This window comes from Erythrolamprus reginae, chromosome 3 (genome assembly GCF_031021105.1).
Source record: "Erythrolamprus reginae isolate rEryReg1 chromosome 3, rEryReg1.hap1, whole genome shotgun sequence".
NCBI classification, from domain to species: domain Eukaryota; kingdom Metazoa; phylum Chordata; class Lepidosauria; order Squamata; family Dipsadidae; genus Erythrolamprus; species Erythrolamprus reginae.
In genome coordinates this window covers 42,703,994-42,731,433 of record NC_091952.1, presented here as the reverse complement: position 1 = coordinate 42,731,433, position 27,440 = coordinate 42,703,994, and the positions used below count along the sequence as shown (strand labels likewise).

General features: G+C 40.2%; 1 protein-coding gene across 1 annotated transcript in view; it reads left to right on the top strand.

Moving 5' to 3' along the window:
* The window catches only part of MMP24 (matrix metallopeptidase 24), a 59,664-nt gene extending 34,359 nt beyond the window's left edge, over positions 1-25,305 (top strand). The window contains exons 5-9 of the mRNA XM_070744973.1: positions 8,533-8,694; positions 11,884-12,098; positions 20,502-20,640; positions 22,120-22,386; positions 24,125-25,305. Of these exons, the coding sequence (XP_070601074.1) occupies positions 8,533-8,694; positions 11,884-12,098; positions 20,502-20,640; positions 22,120-22,386; positions 24,125-24,462 (1,121 nt within the window). The 3' untranslated portion in view covers positions 24,463-25,305. The remainder of the gene's footprint in view (positions 1-8,532; positions 8,695-11,883; positions 12,099-20,501; positions 20,641-22,119; positions 22,387-24,124) is intronic.
* The last annotated feature ends 2,135 nt before the right edge of the window (positions 25,306-27,440 follow it).

The following is a 27,440-nucleotide window of genomic DNA, read 5'->3' as shown; positions in this document are numbered from 1 at the left end:
ACAGCCTCTGGGTGTTGGGATGGAAACCTCTGTACATTGTGAGAAGCGTCCAAGTTTTCACATTGGCAGTTTCCATCTCCTTCTTTTGTCAGCTCACTATACCAGTGGGGTATTTGATGAATGGCAGGGTATACGTGTTGATGGCATGGGTCTCATTCTTCCCATTGAGCTGGCTCTTCTCTTGGATCCTTTGGTGGCAATTGGATGTTGCTGTCTTCCTTGCCTCCTCATTATAGCTCCCTTGGATACCAAGGCACTTGTAGTGATCTATATATCTGCTGTGTGACCCATGATTGTTCTATAAAAGAATACATACCTTACTTACTTACTTACTTACTTACTTACTTACTTACTTACTTACTTACTTACTTATTTATTTAGATTTGTATGCCGCCCCTCTCCGCAGACTCGGGGTGGCTCACAACAAAGTGAAAAACAATTTATAACAAATCTAAATTTCTACTAAAAACATTTTAAAAACCCCATTTTCTAAACACACATACATGCACACATACCATTCATAAATTGTATATGCCCGGGGGAGATGTCTCAGTTCCCCCATGCCTGACGACACAGGTGGGTCTTAAGGAGCTTACGAAAGGCAAGGAGAGTAGGGGCAGTTCTAATCTCCGGGGGGAGTTGGTTCCAGAGGGTCGGGGCCGCCACAGAGAAGGCTCTTCCCCTGGGGCCCGCCAACCGACATTGTTTAGTTGACGGGACCCGGAGAAGGCCCACTGTGTGGGACCTAATCGGTCGCTGGGATTCGTGCGGCAGCAGGCGGTCTTGGAGATATTCTGGTCCAGTGCCATGAAGGGCTTTAAAGGGTTTTTCACTGAGAAGTAGTATTAGAGTCTTCCCACCAGTAATGGGTTTCAATTACCTTCACTACAAGTTCGCTATTTGCGTGACTGGGTGCATGCACGCGTGCGGTGCTTCTGTGCATGTGCAGAGATATCCAGGCAGGTGGGCCTAGCCTCCCACTGCCACTATTGGTTCACCTGATCCGTGATGAACTGGTAGCAACCCACCACTGCTTCCCACCCCTTCCCTGCCTTGCCTGCTCCTGTACTTTTAGTTTGGTGCTTGTCTTTCTTCCTGTGACTTTCATTTCCCATTTTGTGCAGTGTAGTCTTTTGCCTGGACCTCACAATCCTGTATATAATCATGGAACAGGCTGTATACAGTGTTCCCTCGATTTCCGCGGAGGATGCATTCCAAGACCGCCTGCGAAAGTCGAATTTTCGCAAAGTAGAAATGCAGAAGTAAATACACCATTTTTGGCTATGGACAGTATCCCAAGCCATCCCTTAACACTTTAAACCCCTAAATTACCATTTCCCATTCCCTTAACAACCATTTACTCACCATTATTACTGGTACTCACCATTGAATAAGGCACTTAGTTGTCCTGATATTTATAAAAATAATTATTTATTAACAATAATTATTTTTTTGGTTATTTTTTTGCAAAAATTATTAGTTTAGCGATGACGTATGACATCATTAGATGGGAAAAACCGTGGCATAGGAAAAAAACAGCGAAGTATTTTTTAATTAATATTTTTTGAAAAACCGTGGTGTAGGCTATTCGCAAAGTTCGAACCCGCAAAAATCGAGGGAGCACTGTATTGCTAAAATCCAACACATGCAATTGAAACAGAATAATGAATTTCTAGATTTTAAAAAGGAAGAGGGTTGTAATTTAGGTTTATATAATTTGGAGAATAAGCATATGCAACCTCTACAAATTTTCATGATTCAGAAGTCACCAAGGAACAAAAATACTTAGCGGTAGATGTTCCAAGAAAGCTAATCCCACATGTCCATTATGCTTAGTTTGATGAGCAAGGAAAATATTGTCCATTTGGATCTGAATGTATAATATCAACCTCCTCCACCAAATCTAATTTGGAGAAGCGGTACCCTGTAGTTCTGCCTTTCCAGAAATGCTGGGCTATAAATATAGTTAATTTTTTTAACAATGCTTCTGTGTAAAATGTTCTCTAATTATGCTGATTATATTGGAAATACAGATCCTTTAAATCCCCAGTATAAGATTCATTTCTGTAATACCACAGTATGAAGTCAGCCACCCTCTGAGACTGTTACACAGCACTGGTGAAAAATAATTGGACTTAAAGTGTTCAGCTGTGCTGAGAATGCTAGAGCAAAATAGATTCTTGATTGTTTCTGGGATTTAAAAATTATTTTAATAAGTCTCTTAGTTTCTAAATTTTTAAGAACCATATTTGTACCTCTAGTTTCATTTTACATATTTTCCTTTTTGCACGTTAACTTTTATTTTGTATATTGAGGTTGCCTTGCTCTGTTAAAGATGAAGAAAGTATAGAACAATAATAATAATAGGGGATAATGGAACGTTGCAACTAGATTAGATGGACGATGAAGAAAAAAATATAATGGGATAACAACTGAAGGATAGTGAAGACAATGCATTGAAGCTAATAGACCAGAAAAGCTTATTGAGTACTGGAAAGACCAAACTGGCTCACAAAAAAAGATCAAATGAAGAACAGAAAACAGACGTGGCAAGACAAGGTATTACAAGGTCAGCACATAAAAAAAAAATAGCAGGTAAAGCAGATAATAAGATGTAGCAATGGCTAAGAACACGGGTGTCAAACTTGATTGTGTCACATGACGTCACATGATATATAGAGTCCAGCATTCTGTGTCACACAGTGGACCACCAATTGTACATGGGGATCTTGAGCAGAAGGAGAAGGCAAAACCTTCCCTTTCCCTTGACCCCCACCAAATGATACCCAATGGAATCCTGCCTGCCTCAATCAACATAGAGGTGGTACTTGGACATCCGTTTCAATAACCACCGATATAAGAACTTTAAGAAAATGTCTGGATAATGGAAGCAGCAACACCTGGAGACAGAGCAGAAGAGAAAGATAACAAAATATAAAGACTTGCGTTCATTCAGCGATCATTTGAAGTTATGACAGCACTGAAAAAGGAGACTTGGCACTGATCCTCAATGTTCAGGCCCGCATAGAACTGCCCCAACCCAATGTCATCTGGTAGTGATCTGGTGCTTGGCAATTGGCTGTCACACCAGTTGCAGCATCGTGCAGTCATAGGATTGTCAACAGGGAAGTTGGGAGGAAAGGTCATAAAGCACCCCAGTTTTTATTTTATTTTATTTTTATTTTTTTTTATTTTTTTTTATTTTTTTTATTTATTTTAATTTTAATTTCAATTTCAATTGTAATTTTGTTTGTTTGTTTGTTTGTTTGTTTATTTATTTAGTTAGTCCAATACACAATAATACACAATGAAGGTTATAGAGGATATAGTAGAGAAGAAATACGAGATATAGGAGAGATTATAGGACAGGGGACGGAAGGCACTCTAGTGCACTTATGTACGCCCCTTACTGACCTCTTAGGAATCTAAGAGGTCAGTAAGGTCAACTAAGAACTAGTTGCTTGCACCTTTCCCTGACTAGAAGCCTTCACCCCTGACCCCACCATGTTCATGCTGTCTCTTGCTGGCCACTTCTGCATCCTTCCCCAATTGGCAATGTCCACCCCTTTGGCCTGCTGCCCTTGTGTCAGGTATCAAGCCTCATCTGCCTGTCATCCTGCTTGCAAGCTGCCTGGTGTTTGCTTAATGATCCATGATCCTCGTTTAATACTAGCAAAGGGAGGTGTTGGAATTGCTGTTGCTAAGCGATGTGATTGTGTAACATCGCGTTTTGTCACTGCGTTGCATACAATGGCTATTCCAATCTCAATTACTGTCACTAACCGTGGGCTACATGTAAAGTGCTCCATGAATCTGTATATCAAGTACACAAACATCTTTCTGCCCTAAATAACTTTACAGAGCAAGTCCTTTCAGAGTTCTTCTTTTTAATTAATAATGTAAAGGGGTGTGTGCCCTTTTCTTTGAAAATTCGGTTGTATGCTTTGATCATTGATATACAGGCGCTTTGATCTCTGCTTTGATCTTTGATATACAGACTCTTATTTGGTATAGACATTTTTTTGCAAGGGAAGAGAATGGATCAGTCAAGATGCTTTAGATTTCTTGATTGATATGTAAATTGGATTTCAAAATGCCCTACAACCACACTGCATGTTATGCAGTTCATTAGTTCATTGGACAATTGAGATTGCAAGAAAAACTCGCCTGTTACAAAATCGAATGCTTTTACATACTTCTATGCAGATGACTATCCAAATGGAACTTGGATTGTTTGTGGGATCTTTGTGGATCCATCCAAAACATTCTTTCATTGAACAGGAGCTAGGCAGCATTTTCTGATGACTAGAATTTGAAAAGTTACATTTGGAAGAGGCGCTGCTTATAGAGGCAAGGGAGCATTTTGGATGCATTTTGTTAAATACGTTTTCCATGTATTGAGTTAATGATGTGAAGAAGCCTATTAAAAATTCTGTAAATTAGATGGCTGCCAAGGACTTGAAAATGACCACCAGGAGTGGCAAGATGCCCTTTCCCCTTAACTATATTGAACTAGGAATGTGTGCGTGTGCTTGTATATAGACAAACACACACACACATACAGTATATGGTTGGTTTTTCTATAGAAATTACCCTGGTATTCCCAAATATGGGAGGAAGCATAGGCTTCCTCCCATATACTAGGCTCCCTTCCTTTTCACTTATCAGCCAAAATATGTAAATAGATATATACACATATACACATACATATGTGTGTTTGTGTGTGTGTGTGTGTGTTTATGTGTGTTTCTGCATTTTGTATCAAATCAACACAATGCAGATTTAGGAATGCAGAACCACACACACACACATATATATATTTACATATTTTAAATCTGTGTCGTGTTGATTTGATAGGTTTCTTTGAAATAAAAACAGCTATATGAGCACTGCTTCTTTTGAACTGTCCATTTGAGTACAGTAGTCCCTCGCTATACCGCGCTTCACCTACTGCGGCTTCACTTCATCGCGGGTTTCTGAGGAAGTCGATCGGCAGATTTAAACAGCCCGCCGAACTCGATCGGCAGGTTTTTAAAAAAAATATATATCTAAAATTGGAAATACTGTATTTAAATACTGTATCTAAAATAAATACTGTGTGGGAAGGGTTTATAAACACTTAAAACAATGAAAACTTACCAAACAATTACAATATAAATACTTAAATAAGTACTATCAGTCGATAAATTCCCCATCGCGGATTTCACCTATCGCGGCCAGGTCTGGAACGTAACACCAGCGATAGGTGAGGGACTACTGTATTTACATTTTAGCTTTTTTATTCACGCTTAATACTTTCCTTTTCTATTGTATAAGTTGATTGTATGTGCAGTGTGCATGTTAAATACATGCATGTATTTCTTTTATTACTCTATAAAATAAGCAATAGTCTCTCATTTATTTCACCATGTCTGCCCCCCAGTCTCATGCTTCCTTCCTCTTTGTGGTATTTCAACATGCTTCACCTAGACTAGGATCGTCTAACTCTTGTTTTCAACACACACACCTGAAATATAGTATATGAAGAATTTGTGGCTAACCATATACAGTATATTATTATCATGATAGCCAAAGTTAATACTGTATAGCTAAATAGCCAAAAAATGTTATAGGCAGATTAGAATGGTTTATACTGATTTTACATAATTATAGTTTTGGTATTGTTCCTATTCCTATCAGGAATTAATTGTATAGCCTGTTATTTTTTCTTCATTTTAAAAATTTTACAGTTTGTTCTCACCTATTGATCTACCATATGTAAATAATTCCCAGACACAAGTTTTGAATTAGTAAAAAATATGCAGAATTTCCCCCCATTTTTTGTCAAATGGTGTTTTGTCTGCCTTTCACTTTAAAGCCTAATACAATATGCCGCCCTGATAATTAATAATAATAATAATAATAATAATAATACCCCAGCTGTTCCTGCAGTTAGCTAGATAGAGTTGAGAAGGAGCAGCAACTGAGAACAATGGGCAGGAGGCACATAAATCTAATAAATAAAAATAAGTAAATAAATACTTGTAGTCTTGCCATTTAGGATTTCAAGATCATTTCTTACATTTCAAGATGTAAAATTAATAATACATCAATGGAACAGAAATAGAGAACTTATATAAGAGGTTTGCTAGCAAATAATGGCACATATACTATTATACAGAAAAACACTGTATGCAAAAAACATCTGAAGGACAATTACGTATGTTGATATGTTAATTGAAACATATTTCTCATTTTTAAAGATGACAAGAAACAAAAAAAGTGCTATGTTCCACTGTTTTTTATTTTGGAATACATAATAAAATTAAGAACCAATAATGTAATAGAATATAGAGAGGTTGTGTTTTTGTATGTAGTGTTCACTTACACTTTTTAAAATGCATATTATTATTATTATTATTATTATTATTATTATTATTATTATTATTATTATTATTATATTTGTTAATGAAAATTATTTTCTAAATGATCTAGGTAAGTTCTTCTATTTAGGGAAGTTCTGCAACTATAAAGATACAATTTAATCTGCTAGAGTTCATTTGCAATAGTGTATTTATTGTTTATTGTTTTAATGTATTATTGTACATGAATATAATGCACTCCCATATATATTTTGACACTGTACTGAAAAATCTGTAACTTCTACACTCTTACTATAAATTCTACAACATTTTGTAGCAATATATTAATGCACATTATTTTAGGCTTTTCCCCTCACCCGCATTCCATCTGCTACAGTAGTTGTCTTATCCATGAAAATTTCTGGAGCATAATGAGAATATTATATAAAAATTAATATTTCATGCTATTTTTTCTATTATAGACATTCATGTGCCATTATGTTTTAGAAAACCGGGAAACATAATCATAATTAAAACTATTAATTGAAAAGCTTAAAATACAATAAGTTTTTGTGAAAAGTGTGCTAATATTTGAATAACATACTCTCTTAAAATATAGTTTTGCTAAAGTCGTTAGGTGATCTTCTTTGCCGAGTTATCATTGCTGAAGCCAATGATTCTTATTTATTTTATTTTACATTTCCCCACTCTTACAGAACATGGAAAATAAGTTAAGATGTTCCATTGTTAGTCCTCATGTAGACATCAGAAAGCACTAGATCACTTACAAATATGTATTTTACACTTGATATAATGTATATACTCATAATCTTGAAGACCTCTAACCACAATTCAAAGTGTTGGTTATGACCTTTAAAGCCCTTCATGGCATCGGACCAGAATATCTCCGAGACCGCCTTCTGCCGCACGAATCCCAGCAACCGATTAGGTCCCACAGAGTGGGCCTCCTCCGGGTCCCGTCAACTAAACAATGTCGGTTGGCGGGCCCCAGGGGGAGAGCCTTCTCTGTGGCAGCACCGACTCTCTGGAACCAACTCCCCCCGGAGATCAGAACTGCCCCTACTCTTCCTGCCTTCCGCAAACTCCTCAAAACCCACCTTTGCCGTCAGGCATGGGGAAACTAAGCATCTCCCCCTGGGCACGTTGAATTTATATATGGTATGCTTGTGTGTATGTATTTTAGTATATGGGGTTTTTTAAATTTTTCAATATTTTAATTAATTGGATTATGTATTGGATTGCTTTTCACTTGTTGTGAGCCGCCCCGAGTCTTCGGAGAGGGGCGGCATACAAATCCAAATAATAAATAAACAAACAAACAAACAAACAAACAAACAAACAAATAAATAAATAAATAAATAAATAAATAAATAAATAAATATGTAGATTTTAGTGGCTTAAGATACAAAATAAGAATGAATGCCTAAAAACTAAAAGAAAAATTAATGTTGGGCTGTCTCATAGTATTGTAGGTTATCTTCTTTATTCTAAGTACTACTAAGAATATTTTTTCTACATTCTACCTGGATTTGGGGCATACTATTATAAACTTAGGTTTCATACTTTGTATTTTTGGACTATACATTGCTTAAAACTGCCTGTTTATATACTCTGTGCCTTGATAAATGATAAACAGAAGACACTTTGACCTTTGAAATTCTTTCCCCTCAAAATTAATTGTACATTTTACAGTGTAATACAACTAATGTCTTTGATAACTTAGTCACATACTATCAGCAGCCTTTTGCAAAATCTTGTTAGCAAGAATCAAATTATCTTTAATGAGCAACATTGCTTTGTGGTATGCTTGCTAAGAATGGTGTAAGTCATAGTCCCAAAACATCTACAAGACACCATATTAGAAAATTATCTATGAACCTGAACTAATTTGCGTAGCTGATACTGGTTTTCATATTGTTGCCAGGACTATTGAGATGATATTGACTCAATTAAATATGCAAAAATTGTTAATTCTATTATGCAAACAGAAACAGCATACAAAAGATACAATAGATATTGCAATTATATTCAGATGTAGCCTGAGTTTCTTTGTAAAGCTGTAACTGCTATACCACTATAATGATGTGATATTAAGAATTTGCAAAGCTTGTGATTGGAACTCTTGTCCTATTAATGCAGAAGCTAATAGTTACACACTTTGCCTCTATAGGAAATGATCTTTTTCTGGTTGCAGTACATGAATTGGGTCATGCATTAGGCCTTGAGCATTCCAATGACCCTAGTGCTATAATGGCTCCTTTTTATCAGTACATGGAGACACACAACTTTAAGTTACCCCAAGATGATCTTCAAGGAATTCAGAAGATCTATGGTAAGATAAATTCCTTATGCCATAATTTCAGATGGTTTTTCTATAATTTATAGAACCAAAATTGTGATTCTGAAGAGTTGGAGCATTTCATGAAGTTTACCATGGGAAAATTATCAGTTAAAATAACTTCATTTTTTATTACCCATATTGGATGGATCCATTTTAACTTTTAAATTGATTTTGTCCCCTCCAGAAGAAAAGTTTTCTTGCTTGCCTGTTCTGCACTCTTAAGAGTATTAAGAACCCCTTGAATTTCCTATCACTGAAATAAAGGCATGTCTTCAGAAAACTGCTCAGGCGTGTCAGACTCCACATTCATTATTGACTTTAAAATGGTGTCTTTAATAGTATTCTGTTTTGATATGAAAGAAACAGAGATTACTTCAATAAGAAATATGCAACACAGACCTGGCTGCAAATGAAGATTGCCTCTATGAATGCATCATTTGTAAGGAATTAACATTTTGTCAAGCCAAAACAAGCTGTTGTTGATAGCATGCTATTTCAAAAAACTATTTCAGAAAACTATTGAGTATAAATCTTAAAGTAAAATGCAGTTACTGAAATGTCACAAACATTTATTGACTAGCACGTGTAACATTACGTAAGGCAAACTCTATTCTTATCTCATACCTGGGCCAGTATTATGCCCAAAAATATTTAGGCTGCATATGTCAACAAATTTCATGCCAAGGGATGAACTTTTAAAGCCATTCCCCACGGGGTTTCTTTCCTAAGACTGCATTTCTGTTTCTTAATCCTTTCTCTCCTCCCTATTTTCATGTAATCACTAACAGTTCCCTTCCGTAGTAGTAGAACAATTTTCTCCTTCAAAGCAATAAAGAGGAACAAAAAGGAAAAGCTTTAAAAAGATTAAGAGCTACAGCTTTCCTCATGTTATCACCATGCTTTGTATCCAACAACCTCTGGGTAGCAAATTGTTGAAGTCTGCATGGTTAAAGATTGGAAGTCCCAACATTGCCTCTGAGAAGTCCTGATCCTGCTCTGGAGTCATGGCCTGTTAATTAGTTAGTTTAGTTTAGTTTAGTTTAGTTTAGTTTAGTTTAGTTTAGTTTAGTTTAGTTTAGTTTAGTTTAGTTTAGTTTAGTTTAGTTTAGTTTAGTTTAGTTTGTTGGTTGGTTAGTTAGTTACTTAGTTACTCACTTAGTTAGTTTATTTAATTTTGTCAAGTACACATTTGTAATATACATAGATATAACATTGTTTACGTAGATAAGATGGGTACCGATAAGAAGGAACAATTGGACAGGGACAGTAGGCACGCTGGTGTACTTATGCACATCCCTTACTGGCCTCTTAGGAATCACGTGAGATCAACAGTGGACAGTCTAAGGGTAAAGTTTTGAGGGTTCGGTGACGAAACCACAGAGTCAGATAGTGAGTTTCAGGCATTAACCACTCTGTTGCTAAAGTCATATTTTCTGCAATCAAGTTTGGGGCGGTTCAATTTGAGTTTGTATCTCTTGTGTGCTCGTGTATTGTTGTGGTTGAAGCTGAAGTAATCGTTGACAGGTAGGATGTTGTAGCAGATAATTTTATGAGCTATGTTTGGGTCGTGCTGAAGGTGACAGTTCTTTCTAAGCCCAGGATTTCAAGACTGGTTGCGTAAGGTATTCTGTTAGTAGTGGTTAGTAGTGTGATATTACTGGAGAAGAAGCTATATAAGATTAGGTTAATAACTCTTGAAGCCTTTTTGGCTCTGTTGACACATAGGTCACCTGATATGAGTATTCCAGGATCTTTGACAGAGTGAGGGTCATCTTCAAGGTCTTGTTTATTTAGCTTGTATTTGGTGTTCTGATTCTTTTTGCCAATGTGCAGGACAGAGCATTGTTTGGTTGAGATTTGGAGTTGCTAGATGTTTGACCATTCTGACACAGAGTCAAGGTCTTTTTAGCAGTGTTATTGGTGGTTTTGAAGAGTTTTACATCATCGGTGAAGAGAATGCAGTTGCTTGTAATGTGATTGCAAAGGTCATTTATATAGAGTATAAAGAGTGTTGGTCCTAGTAGGCTACCTTGGGGTACACCACTGTTAATCATAATGAGATTAGATAGGACGCTCCCCATTTTGACCACTTGTCTGTTTAACAGGAATGCAGTTATCCAGTAATGTAGGGGTCCAGAGATGACATAGGATTTCAGTTTCAGAAGTAGTTTATCATGAACCACTGAGTCGAAGGCTTTGCAGAAGTCTATATAAATTGTGTCTATTGTTTTGCCCTGGTCAAGTTTTGTGGTCCATATGTCTTTGCAGTGTAGTTGTAGATTGTAGGATATTTTTTTCCTGAAACTGAATTGCTGCTCCTACTACTACAACAACAACAACAACTGAGTTGCTACTACTACTGCTTATCTTCCAGAGAGCTTCACCCATCTGGCATCTAATTTATAAGCCCAATTTATTTGAGAGATAGGTCTCTTCTGCCATTTACTGCCCTTGTGCTTAAGCTTTTAAGAGAGAGAGAAAAAGCTTTGTAACTTTAAAAATATAAAACTACAAGCATTTCATTGAAGAAGATAAATTACAGACATGCCTACATTATAGTAATACCACACCTGGGAAATCAATTAAAAAAATAAATATAATGCTCTGGATATACCACAAATTGGCAAAGCACCCCTTTCTCCCTCTCTCTGTCAATATCTCTATATCTCAGTACCCTCAGTCCATCCAAAATTATAATTGAATGACAGCTTGCAGTATCATGGCACTTCTAGCTTACATTTGTGTGCAAATGCACTGCCAGGTTGTAGCAATCCAATATAAACATGTCCCTTGAGCACTGGAATGACTTATAACCTAATAAATATCTTCTCCACACTTGCAAGAAAATAATAAATGGCTTTAATTTTTTTTAAAAAAAATTCCAAGCCACATGTGATCCGCAATATGTTCCACAGCAACCATAAAACGGTTGCCTCCGTTGATAATTAGACTAATAGCTGAAGCGCTTTATGTAGAAAAATCTAATATTGTTGGTAATTATATTATCCAAAAGTATAAGCACAATTTGCTGAAGGATGCTGAAAATCACATTGCAGTTTACAGACAAAGGAAATATTTTGATTAAATCCTTAGAAAAAACATGTTCAAGCCATCTGACAATGTAGTGGGGGGAAAATGCTCCCAATAGATTTTTGATTTACCCCTCCCTTTTTTGCTTAGGTCCACCTGCTGAGCCTCTGGAACCCACCAGACCTTTACCAACTCTTCCTGTCCGCAGAATCCATTCGACTTCAGAAAGAAAACATGACAGGCATTCACGGCCTCCTAGACCTCCGTTAGGGGACAGGCCTCCTTCTCCAGGCAGCAAACCCAATATATGTGATGGAAATTTCAATACCGTGGCTCTGTTCCGAGGAGAAATGTTTGTTTTCAAGGTAGGAAGGACTGTCCTGGACTGTGTGGTCTTTATTAATCTCTGTATATTACAAAGGAATGTATACCAAGTCATTTAGTGTTTTGATATCACTAACCACATTCGATAATGGTTGGTTGGTTGGTTGGTTGGTTGGTTGGTTGGTTGGTTGGTTGGTTGGTTGGTTGGTTTATTTTGTCCAATGCATAATACACATTGAAGAGAATAGATATGTAATAATATAAATAAAGAAAAGAATAGAAGAAAAGATATAAAAGTGTTGGTCAACATATTTGAAAGGAAGAAAAAGATAAAGGAGATAAGGAGAGACAATTGGACAGGGAACGGAAGGCACACTGGTGCACTTATGCACGCCCCTTACTGACCTCTAAGGAACCTGGAGAGGTCAATCGTGGATAGTCTAAGGGAAAAATGTTGGGGGTTAGGGGTTGACACTACTGAGTCAGGTAATGAGTTCCACGTTTTGACAACTCGGTTACTGAAGTCATATTTTTTACAGTCAAGTTTCGAGCAGTTAATATTAAGTTTGAATCTGTTGCATGCTCTTGTGTTGTTGCGATTGAAGCTGAAGTAGTCATTGACAGGTAGAACGTTGCAGCATATGATCTTGTGGGCAATACTTAGATCGTGTTTTAGGCAACGTAGTTCTAAGCTTTCTAGACCTAGGGTTGATAGTCTGCTTTCGTAGGGTATTCTGTTTCGAGTGGAGGAGTGAAGGGCTCTTCTGGTGAAATATCTTTGGACATTTTCAAGGGTGTTGATGTCCGAGATTTTCCAGACAGATGAACTGTATTCAAGGATGGGTGTGGCAAAAGTTTTGTAGGCTCTGGTGAGTAGTGTGAGATTGCCAGAGCAGAAGCTGCGTAGGATCAGGTTAACAATGAATTTAATTTAATGAACTTCCAATGAATTTGCCTGCATTCTTTGTCTGAAGAATTATTAGGTTACTTTGATAACAGCAGGTGACACAATGCCTTTCCTTATCAACTATTTAGATAACCTAAACTTAAACATTTTAAATTTAGAATAAGGATTATTTTCACATTGTTTCCAAAAGTGTGCTGTGTTCTGTTTTTGGTGTTTGCTTTGTTGTAGCAATTTTCTGCCTGTGGGAACTCTAGTGCATGTGAAGGGTTCTTCCAACTGAGAGTAGTTCTATTTCACAAATGGGGCTTAGGTATCTCCAGAGCATGATGATGGAGTTTGTAGCAAGGCAAGTATTTTCATAGCTGATATTTTGCTCTGCAAACATGAGAAGTAATAATGCTATTATTCTTTTATACAGTATTAACTTTCTGAAATGAGTTAGAACCAGAACAGATCCCTTTTCGGCCAGAAATATCTATGTTCTCCATTGACTCTGGAAGGAGAGTCCATCATGGGTTGTTAACCAATCCTATTGGTAGAGACTGAGTTAATTTAAATAATTAACTGGCACTGCCCCCTTAGCAGCCCCCATGAGCCAGTTTTAAAAACTCAGTCTAAGTGTAGAGACTGTAGTTTGTTGTTCTGAGTTATACTTGAGTATTTATTGTAATAAATTGTGTGTTTAATGCTTTAATTCTTTTTCTCTCTCTTTTCTCTCCTTGTTACTGCAGGTGAGAGCTTCCAGGAGGGGTCTCTGCCCTCAGCGGGCACCACCCCCATCGATTCTCCTCGGGGACCTCTTCCCTCAGCGGGTACTGCCCCAGGCGAGGAGCACCGCAGCCTAGGGTCACTGACCTCCGACGTCACACCCGGCTGCGAGCCGAAGGTGGGGGGGACCCCCACCCCCACTGTGCGGCTCGTGGAACGCATCTTTTAAGGAAAAAGCCGAGGGAAGGCTTGGACGCGTTCCAGCGCCTCTCAGCTGTTCGGCGCTGCTTTGAAACCGCCGCCGCACCGCCGCCGGTTTTAAAGTGTTTTTTTGCTTTCGGCGGCTGGAAGAGAGGCTCGGCAATTAAAGGAACGCAGCGGCTTGGCATTCCTAACATGGCATGAAAGGCGGTATCGCCTCAGGCGCCTCCATTTTGGGAGGCTTCTTCCTGGGGAAAAATAGCGGCAAAGGCGGGAAAGTTCCTCTCCGCCCTGTCAAAGGGCGCGATTGAACGGATCAGGCTATTCTGCGCATGCGCGAACCTGTCAAAAGCTCCCGATCGCCATTTTCGCTCTGTGAGAGAATCTGACAAGTGCAATTTGACAGTTCTTGGACTTGCCCAGTGCAGTTTGTGTGAGTACTATGGAGAGCCACACTACTCCGGAGAAAGTGACCTCTCCTTCAACTGTGTCTAAGGATAAGGCCAGAATGCCCAAGTCAAAGGACAAGACCAAGTCCTCCCAGGCCTCCTCATCCTCCCTTAAAGAGGCAGAAAGGCGGATAAAGGCCTTAGAATAGAGGTTAGAGGCAGCACTCCAACCACCCGTGTTGGCTTCTATGTCTTCGCACTTGTCTATGGCCAGGGAAGCGCAACCTACCATGAGGCCTGTTGAGCCCTTTTCTGAGAAGGACTGGTCCCCTGAGAGGCAGTTTGCCTTGAACCAGATTCTGCCATCTCCAGGCCACAGTGGGCCTAGGCCAGGCTCTACATCACACTCGGTGAGGAGCAACCAGGGGCCTTCTGCTACCTTCACACCCACAGCCGCTGGGTTTCGGGCACAGCCAGATGCTTGGCATCAAATGTCCCCTTCAGTGCAGGACTTAATTAACAACGCCTATACTCAGGGGATGGCGGCGGGGGTGCAGCAAGTTACACAGCAGCCTCGCCCAGTGCAATCAAAGAACCTGTGGTGTGCACCGCCCCCCTCGGGTTTGGGGTCTTGGGCTGAGGAAGCAAACCCTTTAGAGGAAACTGAAAAAGACTATGAACTGTCTGACGATGAGACACCGCCAGAACAGCCTGTGGCGGCTGGGCTTTTTAAAGCCTCAACTTTCATGGTATTGCTTCATAAGGCCAAACAAACTGTAGACTTGCCAGGTCCTGAGAAATCAACAGACACCACGGATGGGACCAAACCGGCTACAGTCCTCTTTAAGGAACCCCAGCCCGAGTCAGAGCACATTCCATCCTCTGATATTATCCAGCAAAGTGTTAAAAGACCCTGGCAACACCCAGCTGCAGCTCAGGGCCCCTCTGCAGTAGAAAGAAGATTCTACACATTTGATGAGGAGGTAGAGAAATTACTAGAATTCCCTCCTATAGATCAGCCGGTCATGCAGCTGATTTCCAAGTCCTTAGTGCCCTCTGAGACAGGCGACAGCCTAAAACCTGAGGACAGAAAGGCAGAGGTGTTAATACGCAAAACGCATCAGATGGCGAGCTGGGGATTTAGAGCAGCGGCGGCTGCTTCCTTTTTCACAAGAGCATCTATCGTATGGCTGCAGGAGATGCAGGCCAGACTTGGACCGGATGAGGGTCGCTTGCGGCAGGATCTTGGAAAGCTGTTGGCGGCAGCAGAGTTTTCAGCGGACGCCACTCTGCATGCTGCCAAGTTTTCGGCCAGGAGTATGGCGACCACTCTGTCATCAAGGCGCCTCCTCTGGCTGAGAAGCTGGCCAGCAGACCTGAAGTCTAAATGGAACCTGTCCTCAGCGCCCTTTCAGGGGGATAAGCTTTTTGGGGAGGCGTTGGATCCAGTCCTTGTGGAGGACAAGGACAAGAGAAAGTCCCTCCCCAGAGCCTACAGGCGCCAGGAGCGTCGTTATAATCCCTACCAACGCAGGCAGTCTTTTCGGTGGGACTCTTCTGCTCCAGCTGGTCAAAATACAAGGCCATATTCCCAGGCCCAGTATAATTCTACCACGTTTCGAAGCGATAGAGTGCCCTTCCAGGATCGCCAGAGAGGGTATCAACAAACGAGACGCCCCTTTCGTGGAAACCAGAGGGGCTTCAAATGCCCTAAGTGACTCTGTTCATCGGCCCTTGGGAGGCAAACTTCAGTTTTTCGAGGCCTTCTGGCGGACTACGTCTTCCAACAGGTGGGCATTAGCAACTGTCTCCCAGGGCTTGCGTTTGGAGTTCCTCCAGCCCCCACCAAACCGTTATGTTCAGTGCCCAGTTCAGAGGGACCCCCAGAAGAGGTCACAGCTTCAAAAGGAGATAGCCCATCTCTTGCAGATACGGGCAATAGAGGGAGTGCCCAGACACGAAATAGGTACCGGGTTTTATTCAAGGGTCTTCCTTGTACCAAAGACATCGGGAGGGGTCCGAATGATCCTCAATTTAAAGCACCTCAATACCTACATCAGGTATCGGCGATTCCGGATGCATTCTCTTCAAACCATCTTGGCTGCAATCCGGAGGCACGATCTATTAACATCCATAGACTTAAAAGAAGCCTACTTGCATGTGCCAATCCTGCCGTCTCATCGGAGATTTCTCCGGTTCTACCTGGACGGCTTCCACTACCAGTACCGGGCAATGCTGTTCGGCCTCTCTTCGGCCCCTCACACATTTACGAAATTGCTCGACGTACTGACTGCCCAGATCAGGTCCCAGGGGATTCGAATCCTAGCGTACCTAGACGATCTTATTATCCTGTCCAGGTCCCCTCAGAGGGCGCTGGAGGATCTGGCAGTCACGAGACAGACACTGGAATCCCATGGGTTCATGATCAACAAAGAAAAAAGTCATCTTCTTCCAACAGCCAAACTGTTACACCTGGGGTCCATGATAGATACTTCCACAGGAACTGTGACCTTATCCCCAGACAGGATGTCAAACATTCGACAATTAATCTTGCATCTTCGACACCAGCAACGGGTGTCTCTCGCGTTCCTTTCAAAGGTACTGGGGACCCTGGTTTCAACTATTGGCATTGTGCCTTGGGCTCGTCATCATCTCAGGGTCCTTCAATGGTTCCTTCTTCCATGGCAGAAGGCCAAAATGAGTCACTCACAAAGGGCAGTGCGGCTCCCTTCAGAAGTCAAGGTATCGTTGAGATGGTGGACTTCCCCAGCCTTGGGCAACGGGTCACTCTTCTGCAACCGGGACCGCCTAATCCTCACAACAGATGCCAGTCTGTCCGGCTGGGGGGCCCACATGGGACTACATATGGCCCAGGGACTTTGGTCTCCGGAAGATCTGAGCCCAATCAACATCAAGTATTTGGAGCTCAGGGCAGTCTTTCTTGCTCTTCAAGCTTTTTCTCCTTGGATTCAGGGCAAGCATGTGTTGGTCTTAACCGACAATGTGGCTACCAGGGCCCACTTGAATCATCAAGGGGGAACGAGGTCTCTCCGCCTGATGGTCGAGTCAGCGGCCCTTTTCAACTTGGCCGAGACCCGCTTAGCCTCACTGTCGGCGGAACACATTGCCGGGACCAGCAACGTTCAGGCAGACTGGCTGAGCAGGTCTACCCTGGACCCCGCAGAGTGGAGACTCGATCCCGGAGTATTTCATCAGATAATTCAACGCTTCGGGACGCCTCTGGTGGATCTTTTTGCGTCACAAGCCAACACGCAACTAGTGAGATTTTATTCCCGGTTCCCAACACCGAGGGCAGAAAGGGTCAACGCCCTCTTGTCTCCATGGCCCAGGGGTCTGCTGTATGCATTTCCCCCGACGTGTCTACTACAACGGGTACTGGACAAAGTAATCCGGGAGAGAGCCGAGGTCATCATAGTGGCTCCATACTGGCCCCGCCGGCCGTGGTTCGCAGACCTGGTAGCCCTCTCAGTATCCCCTCCTTGGAGGATCCCGGATCGGATCGTCTCCCTCACTCAGGGGTCCATTTGTCACCCGGATCCCCAATGGTTCCAATTAGCCGCCTGGCGTGTGAGCGGGAGAGACTAACGCAGCAACATCTACCGGACACGGTCATTGCTACTATGCAGGCGGCTCGTCGGCCATCGACAGTGCGGATATACCAGGCAACATGGGCAGCCTTCTGCAGATTTTGTTCTACGCGCCACTGTGATCCGAAGCAAGCCTCGTTGATTGCAATCCTGGAATTTCTCCAATCGGGAATTGAGCGGGGCTTAGCCCCTAACACCCTAAAAAGGCAAGTGGCGGCCCTTTCGACTATAATCCGGGTGTCAGACTTTCGATCTTTGGCTCACCATCCATGGGTGAGGGATTTCATCAAGGGAGCTATTAACAAGCACGCTCCTCCGGTACGGAGATTCCCGACATGGGATCTCACCCTGGTGCTACGTGCACTCACGGGACCTCCTTTTGAGCCCATGAGGTCAATTTCATATAGACTCTTATCAATTAAGACATTGTTTTTGGTAGCGATTACATCTGCCCGAAGGGTTTCTGAGTTGTCAGCGCTGTCCGTCAGAACGGACTTGTGTGTGTTCCATCCGGACAGAGTGGTGCTGCGGTTGGACCCTTCGTTTATCCCGAAGGTAAATTCAGATTTTCACAGAAGGCAAGAGCTGGTTCTACCGGACTTCTGCACACATGGTCAACATCCTTCTGAACTTCGTTGGCACAAGATTGATGTCCGAAGGGCTTTGAAGCTCTATATCAGGAGGACAGCACCATTTCGAAAGACTGAAAGACTCTTTGTTTCCTTTGCTCAGGCCACGATGGGTCTTGGAGTTTCTTCGCAATCCCTTAGTCGCTGGATTAGGGATTGCATTGCGGAGGCTTATACATCGAGATCTCAATCTCCTCCTGCCGGGGTTATGGCACATTCCACTAGAAGTGCGGCTACTTCGGCGGCTTGGTCAACGCAAGCTTCCTTAGAAGACATTTGTCGTGCAGCAACCTGGGCGTCGGCTTCCACTTTTATACGCCACTATAAACTGGACTTCTTGGCTTCGGCAGAGGCTTCTTTTGGCAGGCGTGTCTTGCAGCGAGTGTGTGCCACTCCAACGACCTCGGCCCAGCCTTTTCCCTCCCAGGGGATTTGATCTTTGGTATATCCCATGATGGACTCTCCTTCCAGAGTCAATGGAGAAGAACCGTTGTACATACCTGAACGGTCTTCTCAGTGCTCTGGAAGGAGAGTCCATACCCACCCGGCATGGTGTTTGGCCAGGTCGCCGGAGTGTTGGGACTGTTGAAGTTTGTACAGTGTTATGAAGTTAATAAAACTTTCTGGCTTTTACATTGTCTTCATTTTTAAAACTGGCTCATGGGGGCTGCTAAGGGGACGGTGCCAGTTAATTATTTAAATTAACTCAGTCTCTACCAATAGGATTGGTTAACAACCCATGATGGACTCTCCTTCCAGAGCACTGAGAAGACCGTTCAGGTATGTACAACGGTTCTTTCCTTATTAATTTCTCACTTTTTGTTGATTTCGTAATTAAAAAGTTTTGTATCAAATTATTTTTTTTAAATCAGAATGTTAAACCTTAACAAAACAAAGGACCATAATGTGCTGAGCTTAGTATCACAGATATATCAAATTACATTGGATACATTGGATTGCTTTCATAAATAGAAATAAATTTGCATGTTTTTCTGTGATTTGGAAAAAACAAGATTTTACAAGTACAATTACATCTTATCCCAAAAGTGCAAACATTTTACAGTAGTCGTACTCTAGATCTGGAATTTATATCATAATGTGTAAATCTGATGACCAAAGCAGGCTGTATCATTAAGCTGCATAAGCTGTGTAGAGTCTAAATGTATTTCCTGTATTGATTTTATTGTGGAAAAGGAAAGTGATTGCTGCTTCTTTAAAATGTTTGCTTGAGCCGAGTATCTGATTTGGAAAAAAAGATAAATCGGTCATATCCTTAGATAAAGATTACAGATCTGGGCCAATGGGTATTAATTATATCGAATGAAATGATAGCCCACAGTGTTAACATTTCAAATTGTTCCATGATATTCTTTTTTAAATCTTTTAAGAATACTTCAATGTTTTATACAAGTGTTGCTGTTTCTTTCTGTTTTTAAATATTGTCTTCAAGATGGATGTTTATATTGTTTAACGTTTATTGCCTTATGTCCTGTTCTGAATTTCTGCATGTTTTTAAGTAAAATCAATGGGAGTGGAAGGAGAGCAAATTTGTGCACCATTTGATACTTGATTTGAATGTAAAGATGAACGTAGAATATAGAAAAAGGAAGGATATGGATTTGAAATGGTTTTCTTCTGGAAATCAATGTTATCAAGTAATCTCAGAGGTGGGAGAAAAACGGGAGTGAGGAGCTAGTTCTATTATTAGACAGAGTGAGATAGCCCTCTTAAGGTTTTACTTCCAGGGAAAGAGAGAGGTATTGACTTTAGAAATAATACAGGTTCCCAATAATCTAAGTACCACTCTGTTTTTCTAGAAGTAAAATCCCACTAGTGCCAAAGTAACTGGGTGGGCTTGAGTCCTGCGCATCTCACCCAAGCAGCAAAATGACCTCCAGTGCTTTGTGAAAGAATGCAATAAAAAATCTACTTCGCTGTTTTGTGTCCTTTTATCGGAATCCAAAATCTAATGCTAGGAGGTGGTTTTCTTTTCTTTTTTTAGGATCGCTGGTTTTGGCGCCTTCGTAACAGTCGAGTACAAGAGGGTTATCCCATGCAGATTGAGCAGTTCTGGAAAGGGCTCCCAGCAAAAATTGATGCTGCCTATGAAAGATCTGATGGAAAATTTGTTTTCTTTAAAGGTATTTTTATTTATTTTTTATCATGGAAATACAACAGTTCTACAACTCTGCGAATATTATCAAAACAGATGCTAGCACGCATTAAAAACCTGATCTTAATAATTTTTTGTTAAGTTTTCCATCTTTGATAATTATTGAATAATCAAGACATTAAAGAAGGTCAATCACTCTAAAACATAATTTTAAAATATATACAGTACATAAGAAAACCTGCATGTGAAATATAATTTGTCGTCGTAATTTGTAGTAATTCATGTATTTATATTACCAGTAATATTTGGTCAACGTGTTTGAAAATATATCAGCTAAGTCTTTTCATTTGAAGTTTCCTCCTCCATTATTGCTGGAGAAACAACCCTATAGGTGACATTTTCCTAAGGAAGAAGCTCTCAAAGGCCTTTCTTTATATTTTTATGGTCTTTTCAGGCTAAAACGAATTTTCTTTTGGGTTTTTTTTATTATAAGCTATATCTCAGAGAACCTTCAATTTTCCATAAAATGCTGTCAGTTTGGTGCCAATCTGCCATTTTCTTAAAATATTGTTTGTATAGTATGAGAAGCAGAAACAGTAATGTAATAGAAAAATGTATTGCTTGAAAAATTGGGTTGTTGTATTGAGAAAGACATAGATCCTGAATTTAGGTATTGAATTCCCAAAATGCTTTGCAGTAAAATGGGTCTATGTAACAAGTTCTGTTTAGATTTATTTATTTACTTGTTTGGTTGTTTAGAACATATACAAGATTGCAGGTATTGGTGTAAACATAAACAAAGTAAATACAAATAAATGAGGGTAGTAGGCCAGGGACGGTAGGCACGCTGGTGTGCTTTTGCACACCCTTAAAGACCTCTTAGGAATGGGGTGAGGTCGACAGTTTTGAGTGAGAACTGATTAGGGCTCTCAAGATAAAGAGAAAAGAGAGTACAATCCTTGTGGACCTGGATGGTTGATCCAGCATGGATTTCTTTAAATTATGCCTTACCATTTTCTTAACGGGAGAGCAAGCCCCATCAAGGTATTTTTATTACTTAGAAAACTTGGTGGTGTTCAGGTGTTTTTATCAAAATTAAAAGCATAGGCAAAGTGTTCTTATTGCAAAGTGATTTTAAAAAAAAATTTCTTTAGATAATCAATCTGAATGGGAACATCTTTAGCATAGTCCAAATTTGCATCAACTTTCTGAATTGTGGATTATTTTCCAGAAAACTTTTAAAATTTTCAACACACTGCAAACAAACAGTCAACTTTATGGAAGGCAGTTTTCAACTGCAATTTGTTAACTACCCAAAAGATTAAGCACTCTGGTTGATTCAGCTACCAAAAACCCCTTTTGAATCAGATTTAAGGAAATCAGTGAAAAAATTGTTGCCTGCTATTTTCTAAACCTCTAGCGGAAAAGAAAAAAACAGCGACAGCGAATTATTTTATTAGCTGTTAGTAATTATGTATCATGTGTGTTCTTCCCTCCTCAAATCTAGGAGATAAGTATTGGGTTTTTAAGGAAGTGACAGCAGAACCAGGATACCCACACAGCCTAGTGGAATTGGGCAGCTGTCTTCCCCGGGAAGGGATTGACACAGCTTTACGGTGGGAACCTGTAGGCAAAACATACTTCTTCAAAGGAGATAAATACTGGAGGTATAATGAAGACAAGAGAGCAACAGATCCAGGCTACCCCAAGCCGATCACTGTGTGGAAAGGAATTCCGCAAGCTCCACAAGGAGCTTTTGTCAGCAAAGAAGGCTGTGAGTATAAACATGTTGCATTTGGGTTCGTGTCTAGTTTTTATTTTTAGTTTTGGTAAGCAAAGCGTTTGGACAAGTATGAACAAGTAACTGTAATAAATGAAAAGATAAGGGCGTATAAATGGATTCCTGACCAGGCAATACATATTCTGTTCTTGAAATTTCAAGCTTCTGATTCCCTGAATCCTGTATGTCAGCTAGATTGGATTGATTTCATCAGTGGACCTTAAACAATTCCTATTCTCATTCTTTCTAATGCAAATGAAGAAAATATAATTGTCTACATGTAGGAACAGCTAGATAATTTTTTGTTTTTACTCTGTCTTCTGAAATATGGCTAGTATTGCTTCACGTTATTTGTTTATTTGTTTATTTATTTATTTGTTTGTTTGTTTGTTTTTTTAATTATTTGGATTTATATGCTACTCCTCTCCGAGGACTCGGGGCAGCTTACAACATATAAAAAGCCAATATACATCGAAATCCAATAATTTTAAATTACAAGTTACATCTAAAAACTAAGGAACCAATTAAAATACATACATATCCATTCAATCAACAAACTCACTATACATTCATTGGCCAGGAGGCAGAATCTAATGACCCTAAGCTTGGTGGCATAGGTGAGTCTTTATCTCCACTCCTTACCATGCAGATTTTCTATACCCTGACTTGCAGCAAAGCATTTGATAAAATACCCCATGACATGCTGATTAATGTAGCAAGCCAGTTAAGTGTGGATTGGATTGCAGGACATTTTTAGGACTATAAGACGCACCTTTCCCCTCCAAAAGAGGCTGAAAATTTGCGTGCATCTTATACTCCAAATGTAGCTTTTCCAAAGCCTTTTTTCAGCCCCAATGAGGAGCTAACGATCTTCCTGATTTGCAGGTTTTTTCATTGAGACTCCTTTTGAAGAAGGTTTTTTTCCAGCCCTAATTCTTTGCAGCCTTTTTTCTTTGTTACTCCCTCTGAAGAAGATTTTTTTAAAGCCCCAACCAGGGGATAAAATATTGTGCTGAAGCTGATCAGACTTAGGATGCTAGCCAGAGGAATACCTGGTAGGCAGATTCCACATACACACACACACACACATGATAATTGGAATTGAAACTGTGATTGTTCAGGATATTCAGAGTTCTCAGGAATAATTTCTCATTCAACTGTGTTGAGTGGGGTGTCACAATCAGTTTGGGGTCCTCTACTTTCAGTATTTGATTATTTGGTTACAATGATGAAAAAATGGAAAGATTTGTAAATGATACAGTATTGACTGCAGTAATTAATAGGAGAGAAGTACAATTTAAGATTATGCTGATAGATTTGAGAAAAGGGCTGAAAGTAAAAAATAAATCTTAAAAAGACAAATAAAAAGTTCTTCACTTATGAAGCAAAAATAAATTCAGGTGTGTACAATAAAAGATACCTGCCATCTTAACAATAGTCACAAAAAAGATCTTGGAATTGTTGATGAGCCAAAGATACAGTATATTGTGGTCTGAAAAGGATAGCAATTCAATTTTAGGCTGCATCAAAAAATGCAATTACCAAATCATAAGAAGTAATCATTCCACTCTATTCTGATTGTTAGGATCTACTTCAAAACTGTGCCCAATTGTGGACAGCAATTTATCTGAGAAGCTTTAGTTTGGTTTTCTATACATAATGGCCTCAATGACTGATTCCAACTGTGACTTTAGCGGTGCATAAATGAAGTAATCTCTGCTTTCTTTTTCAGTTTATACTTATTTTTATAAGGGTAAGGAATACTGGAAGTTTGATAACCAGAGGCTGACTGTGGAGCCCGGGTATCCTAGGTCGATTCTCAAAGACTGGATGGGTTGCAACCAGAAGGAGGTTGAACGAAGCAAAGACCGACGCCTCTCTCATGACGATGTTGACATTATGGTAACTATAAACGATGTGCCTAGCACCGTTAACGCCATTGCAGTTGTGATCCCCTGCATTCTATCTCTGTGTATCCTTGTCTTGGTATACACAATCTTCCAGTTCAAAAATAAAGAGGTCCAGCAAAGTGTGACATACTACAGAAGACCTGTCCAGGAATGGGTATGACAAGTTCAGTAGCTCATTTGGTGGATGAGATGATGGGCTGCAGACATTAGAAGGCGGTTTGATGGATAGCCTGCCAAACAACTTCTTCAAGAGACGTGAGTCAGAGAATTCTGGGACTGGAAAGAAGAACAAAAATCAACTAAACCCAGGTGGCCTTGCACTGTAGAACCGTTTTTCTTCTGACTGCCTCAGTGCCGTGTGTGTCTCAGTATGACATATTTGACCAACCCACTCAGTGAGTGTTGGGAGACCTCAAGAGAAGTTTGCTTCAACCTTTTTTCAATTCACTTGAGCAATCTTCTTCAGTGCCCTCTTTTAAACCCAGCATTTGCCAGTGTAGCCAACCACCTAATGAGTCTTTTTTTCTACACTTGCCTCATAAAAAGAGACAATTCCATGGGTCACAAAAGGAACATTTCAGTACCTTCTGAAGAGGACATTCTGAGGCTTAGTCATTCTGAAAGATTTTAATTTATTACAGGATCCAGGCAATTACCTGAATACCATTTTTTTTCCAATACCTGCTGGTCAGACGTTTTGTACATTCATGGTAATGTTTCCACTCTTCCGCAACAAACGCAAGAGCTCTTAAGAGGTAATTTTGTGTAGACCACAACTTCAGACAGCTCTAATGTCATTTCAGATCACCAAAACTGACAGAAATGAAATTTCTGGATTCAACTAGTCTGCAAGACTAAAAAAAAATATCGAATTTACAAACACGAATGACGTGAATGCAGACCTTAATGATCTTGTTTTTAATAACGTGTCATGTAATAAATATTTAAATGTCATATTACCACTATTTTAAGTTGGCAACAATAAATTGTTACCATTATAAGATGAAATGTATGTTCCATGATATTTTCACCCATTTATAGAAGAGAAAATAAACCACATATGCGTTAGAATAGTAAAATTTGTGGGCAAGTTTGCAATGGGAATTTGGTTTGCAATGACGGAAAGGGTGACATGAATCAAGAAATATATTTTAAAGCTTGTAATTTTAAATTTTGACGGTGTCATTAAGCCACTGTTTATTGACATTAGTATATTTAAATAGCAGGAAGATGAGGGGTATAAAACATGACTATGGGGGAGAGAAAGGCCTTCAGAAGATTAAAGCTGGATAGAGCTCTGCCTCTCAGTGTCCTTGGCTTCATCTGCAGGCTGCCTTCCCTGTTTCCCTTAGGCCTGTGATGGTGAACTTGTGGCAAGCTGGCCACAAGAAGCACACAGAGCCATATCGGTGGGCATGGGAGCTCAGGTCCCGCGTGCAATGTGCATATCGCCCAGCTGATTTTCGGACCTTCTGGGCTCACTGGGAGTTGGGAAACAGGTTTTCCCAACCTCTGAAGGGATGGGGAAGGCCTGTTTTTTGCTCTCTCCAAGCTCATTCTAAAAGCCTAGGGAGGGCGAAAATGACTCCTCCCCCCCAGAGGTCCTCCAGGGGAAATGGCCCGTTTGCTGACTTCCAGTTGAACCGGAAGGCCTGTTTTTTTGCTCTCCCCAGGCTTCAGACTTCGATGGGCCATTTCTGGCCTCCAGAGGGCCGCTGGGGGGATTGGGGAAAGGCATTTTCACCCTCCCCAGGCTCCTAGAAAGTGTCTGAAGCTTAGGGAGAATGAAAAACAGGTGTGCCATTGCATGCCAGGAGCAAAGTGGCGCTTTATGGGTGTGGGCATGTGCATGTGTGACCCCGCCCATGCTCCCTCACCTTTCGGCACATGAATCAAAAAAGGTACACCATCACTGTCTTAAGTGTTTCAGCCCAGAATGGGACAATTTCCCATGGTCAACTCACCTTGGGACAACTTGCTGTGGGACAATTTAACCATTCAGTCTATTAAAAAAAATTAAAAATTATGTTAATTTTTGCCATTCACATTTCATTCTGTCCCTCCTTTTGCATCCTTTCTTTAATGATTCTATTCTACAATTTTTCCAATATTAGTTTAACTCTTGTCCTGCAGCAAGTTGGCCCTGGTGTTTTCTCACAGCAAGCTGGCTATGCCAAGTTGGCCAAGGCAAGTTGTTCTACACTCATTGCAGCCAATGTCTAGACTGGAGCTTCATTCACAGCTTGAGGGAAGTAAGAAAAGAAAGGTGCTGAGATCAATGGATAGATGAATTTTAATTGAATTTTTAAATTTACAATTTTTGTTTTATATTGCATTTTATTCAATGTCCATAAGTTGCCTACAGTCACCTTTGGTGAGATAGGTGGCATATAAATTTGACAAATAAAGAAATGGATAGGCCAGTACATAAGAGGATGAGAGTGGGAAAGAGAAACAGGCATACAGTCTCCCAGTAGGCCTTCTCTGGAATTTGTCTCAGCCAAAACCCCTAAACAACCTCAAAAATTTATTTATTTATTTATTAGATTTGTATGCCGCCGCTCTCCGAAGACTCGGGGCGGCTAACAACAATAAAAAAGACAATGTAAACAAATCTAATATTAAAAATAATCTTAAAAAACCCAATTTAAAGAACCAATCATACAAACAAACCATGTATAAATTTTATAAGCCTAGGGGGGAAGAGAAATTTTCCATTGCAGGCACTCAAGCAAGTTAGAAAGAACTTCTAAGGCAGTTTCATATTCAGCACAAAGTATTTTGTTTTGGATAATCCCTAAACAATGCAATCCTAAATATGGGGGTGTTAGATCCAACCCATGAAAATGGTATAGACAAAAGGTAATGATATTGTCATGTTCTTATCCTAAAAATCCTGCCTTTTCCTAAGAGATACTGAATGAACTATGTTATGGGATTATGGGAATCTCCCCAAGTGGCATAACAATTTATGTGAGCAAGTTCTCACACATCAAAGGTAGTATGGTCCTCTCCTCAGAAATCTTTCTTGTCAGAAAAGTTGAAATACACAATGCCGATTCTGTCAAGAGAATAGGAATATACAATCCATTGTGAAGGCTGTTTGCAGATTTTGTGATTTTTGTGCCAATCAATGTG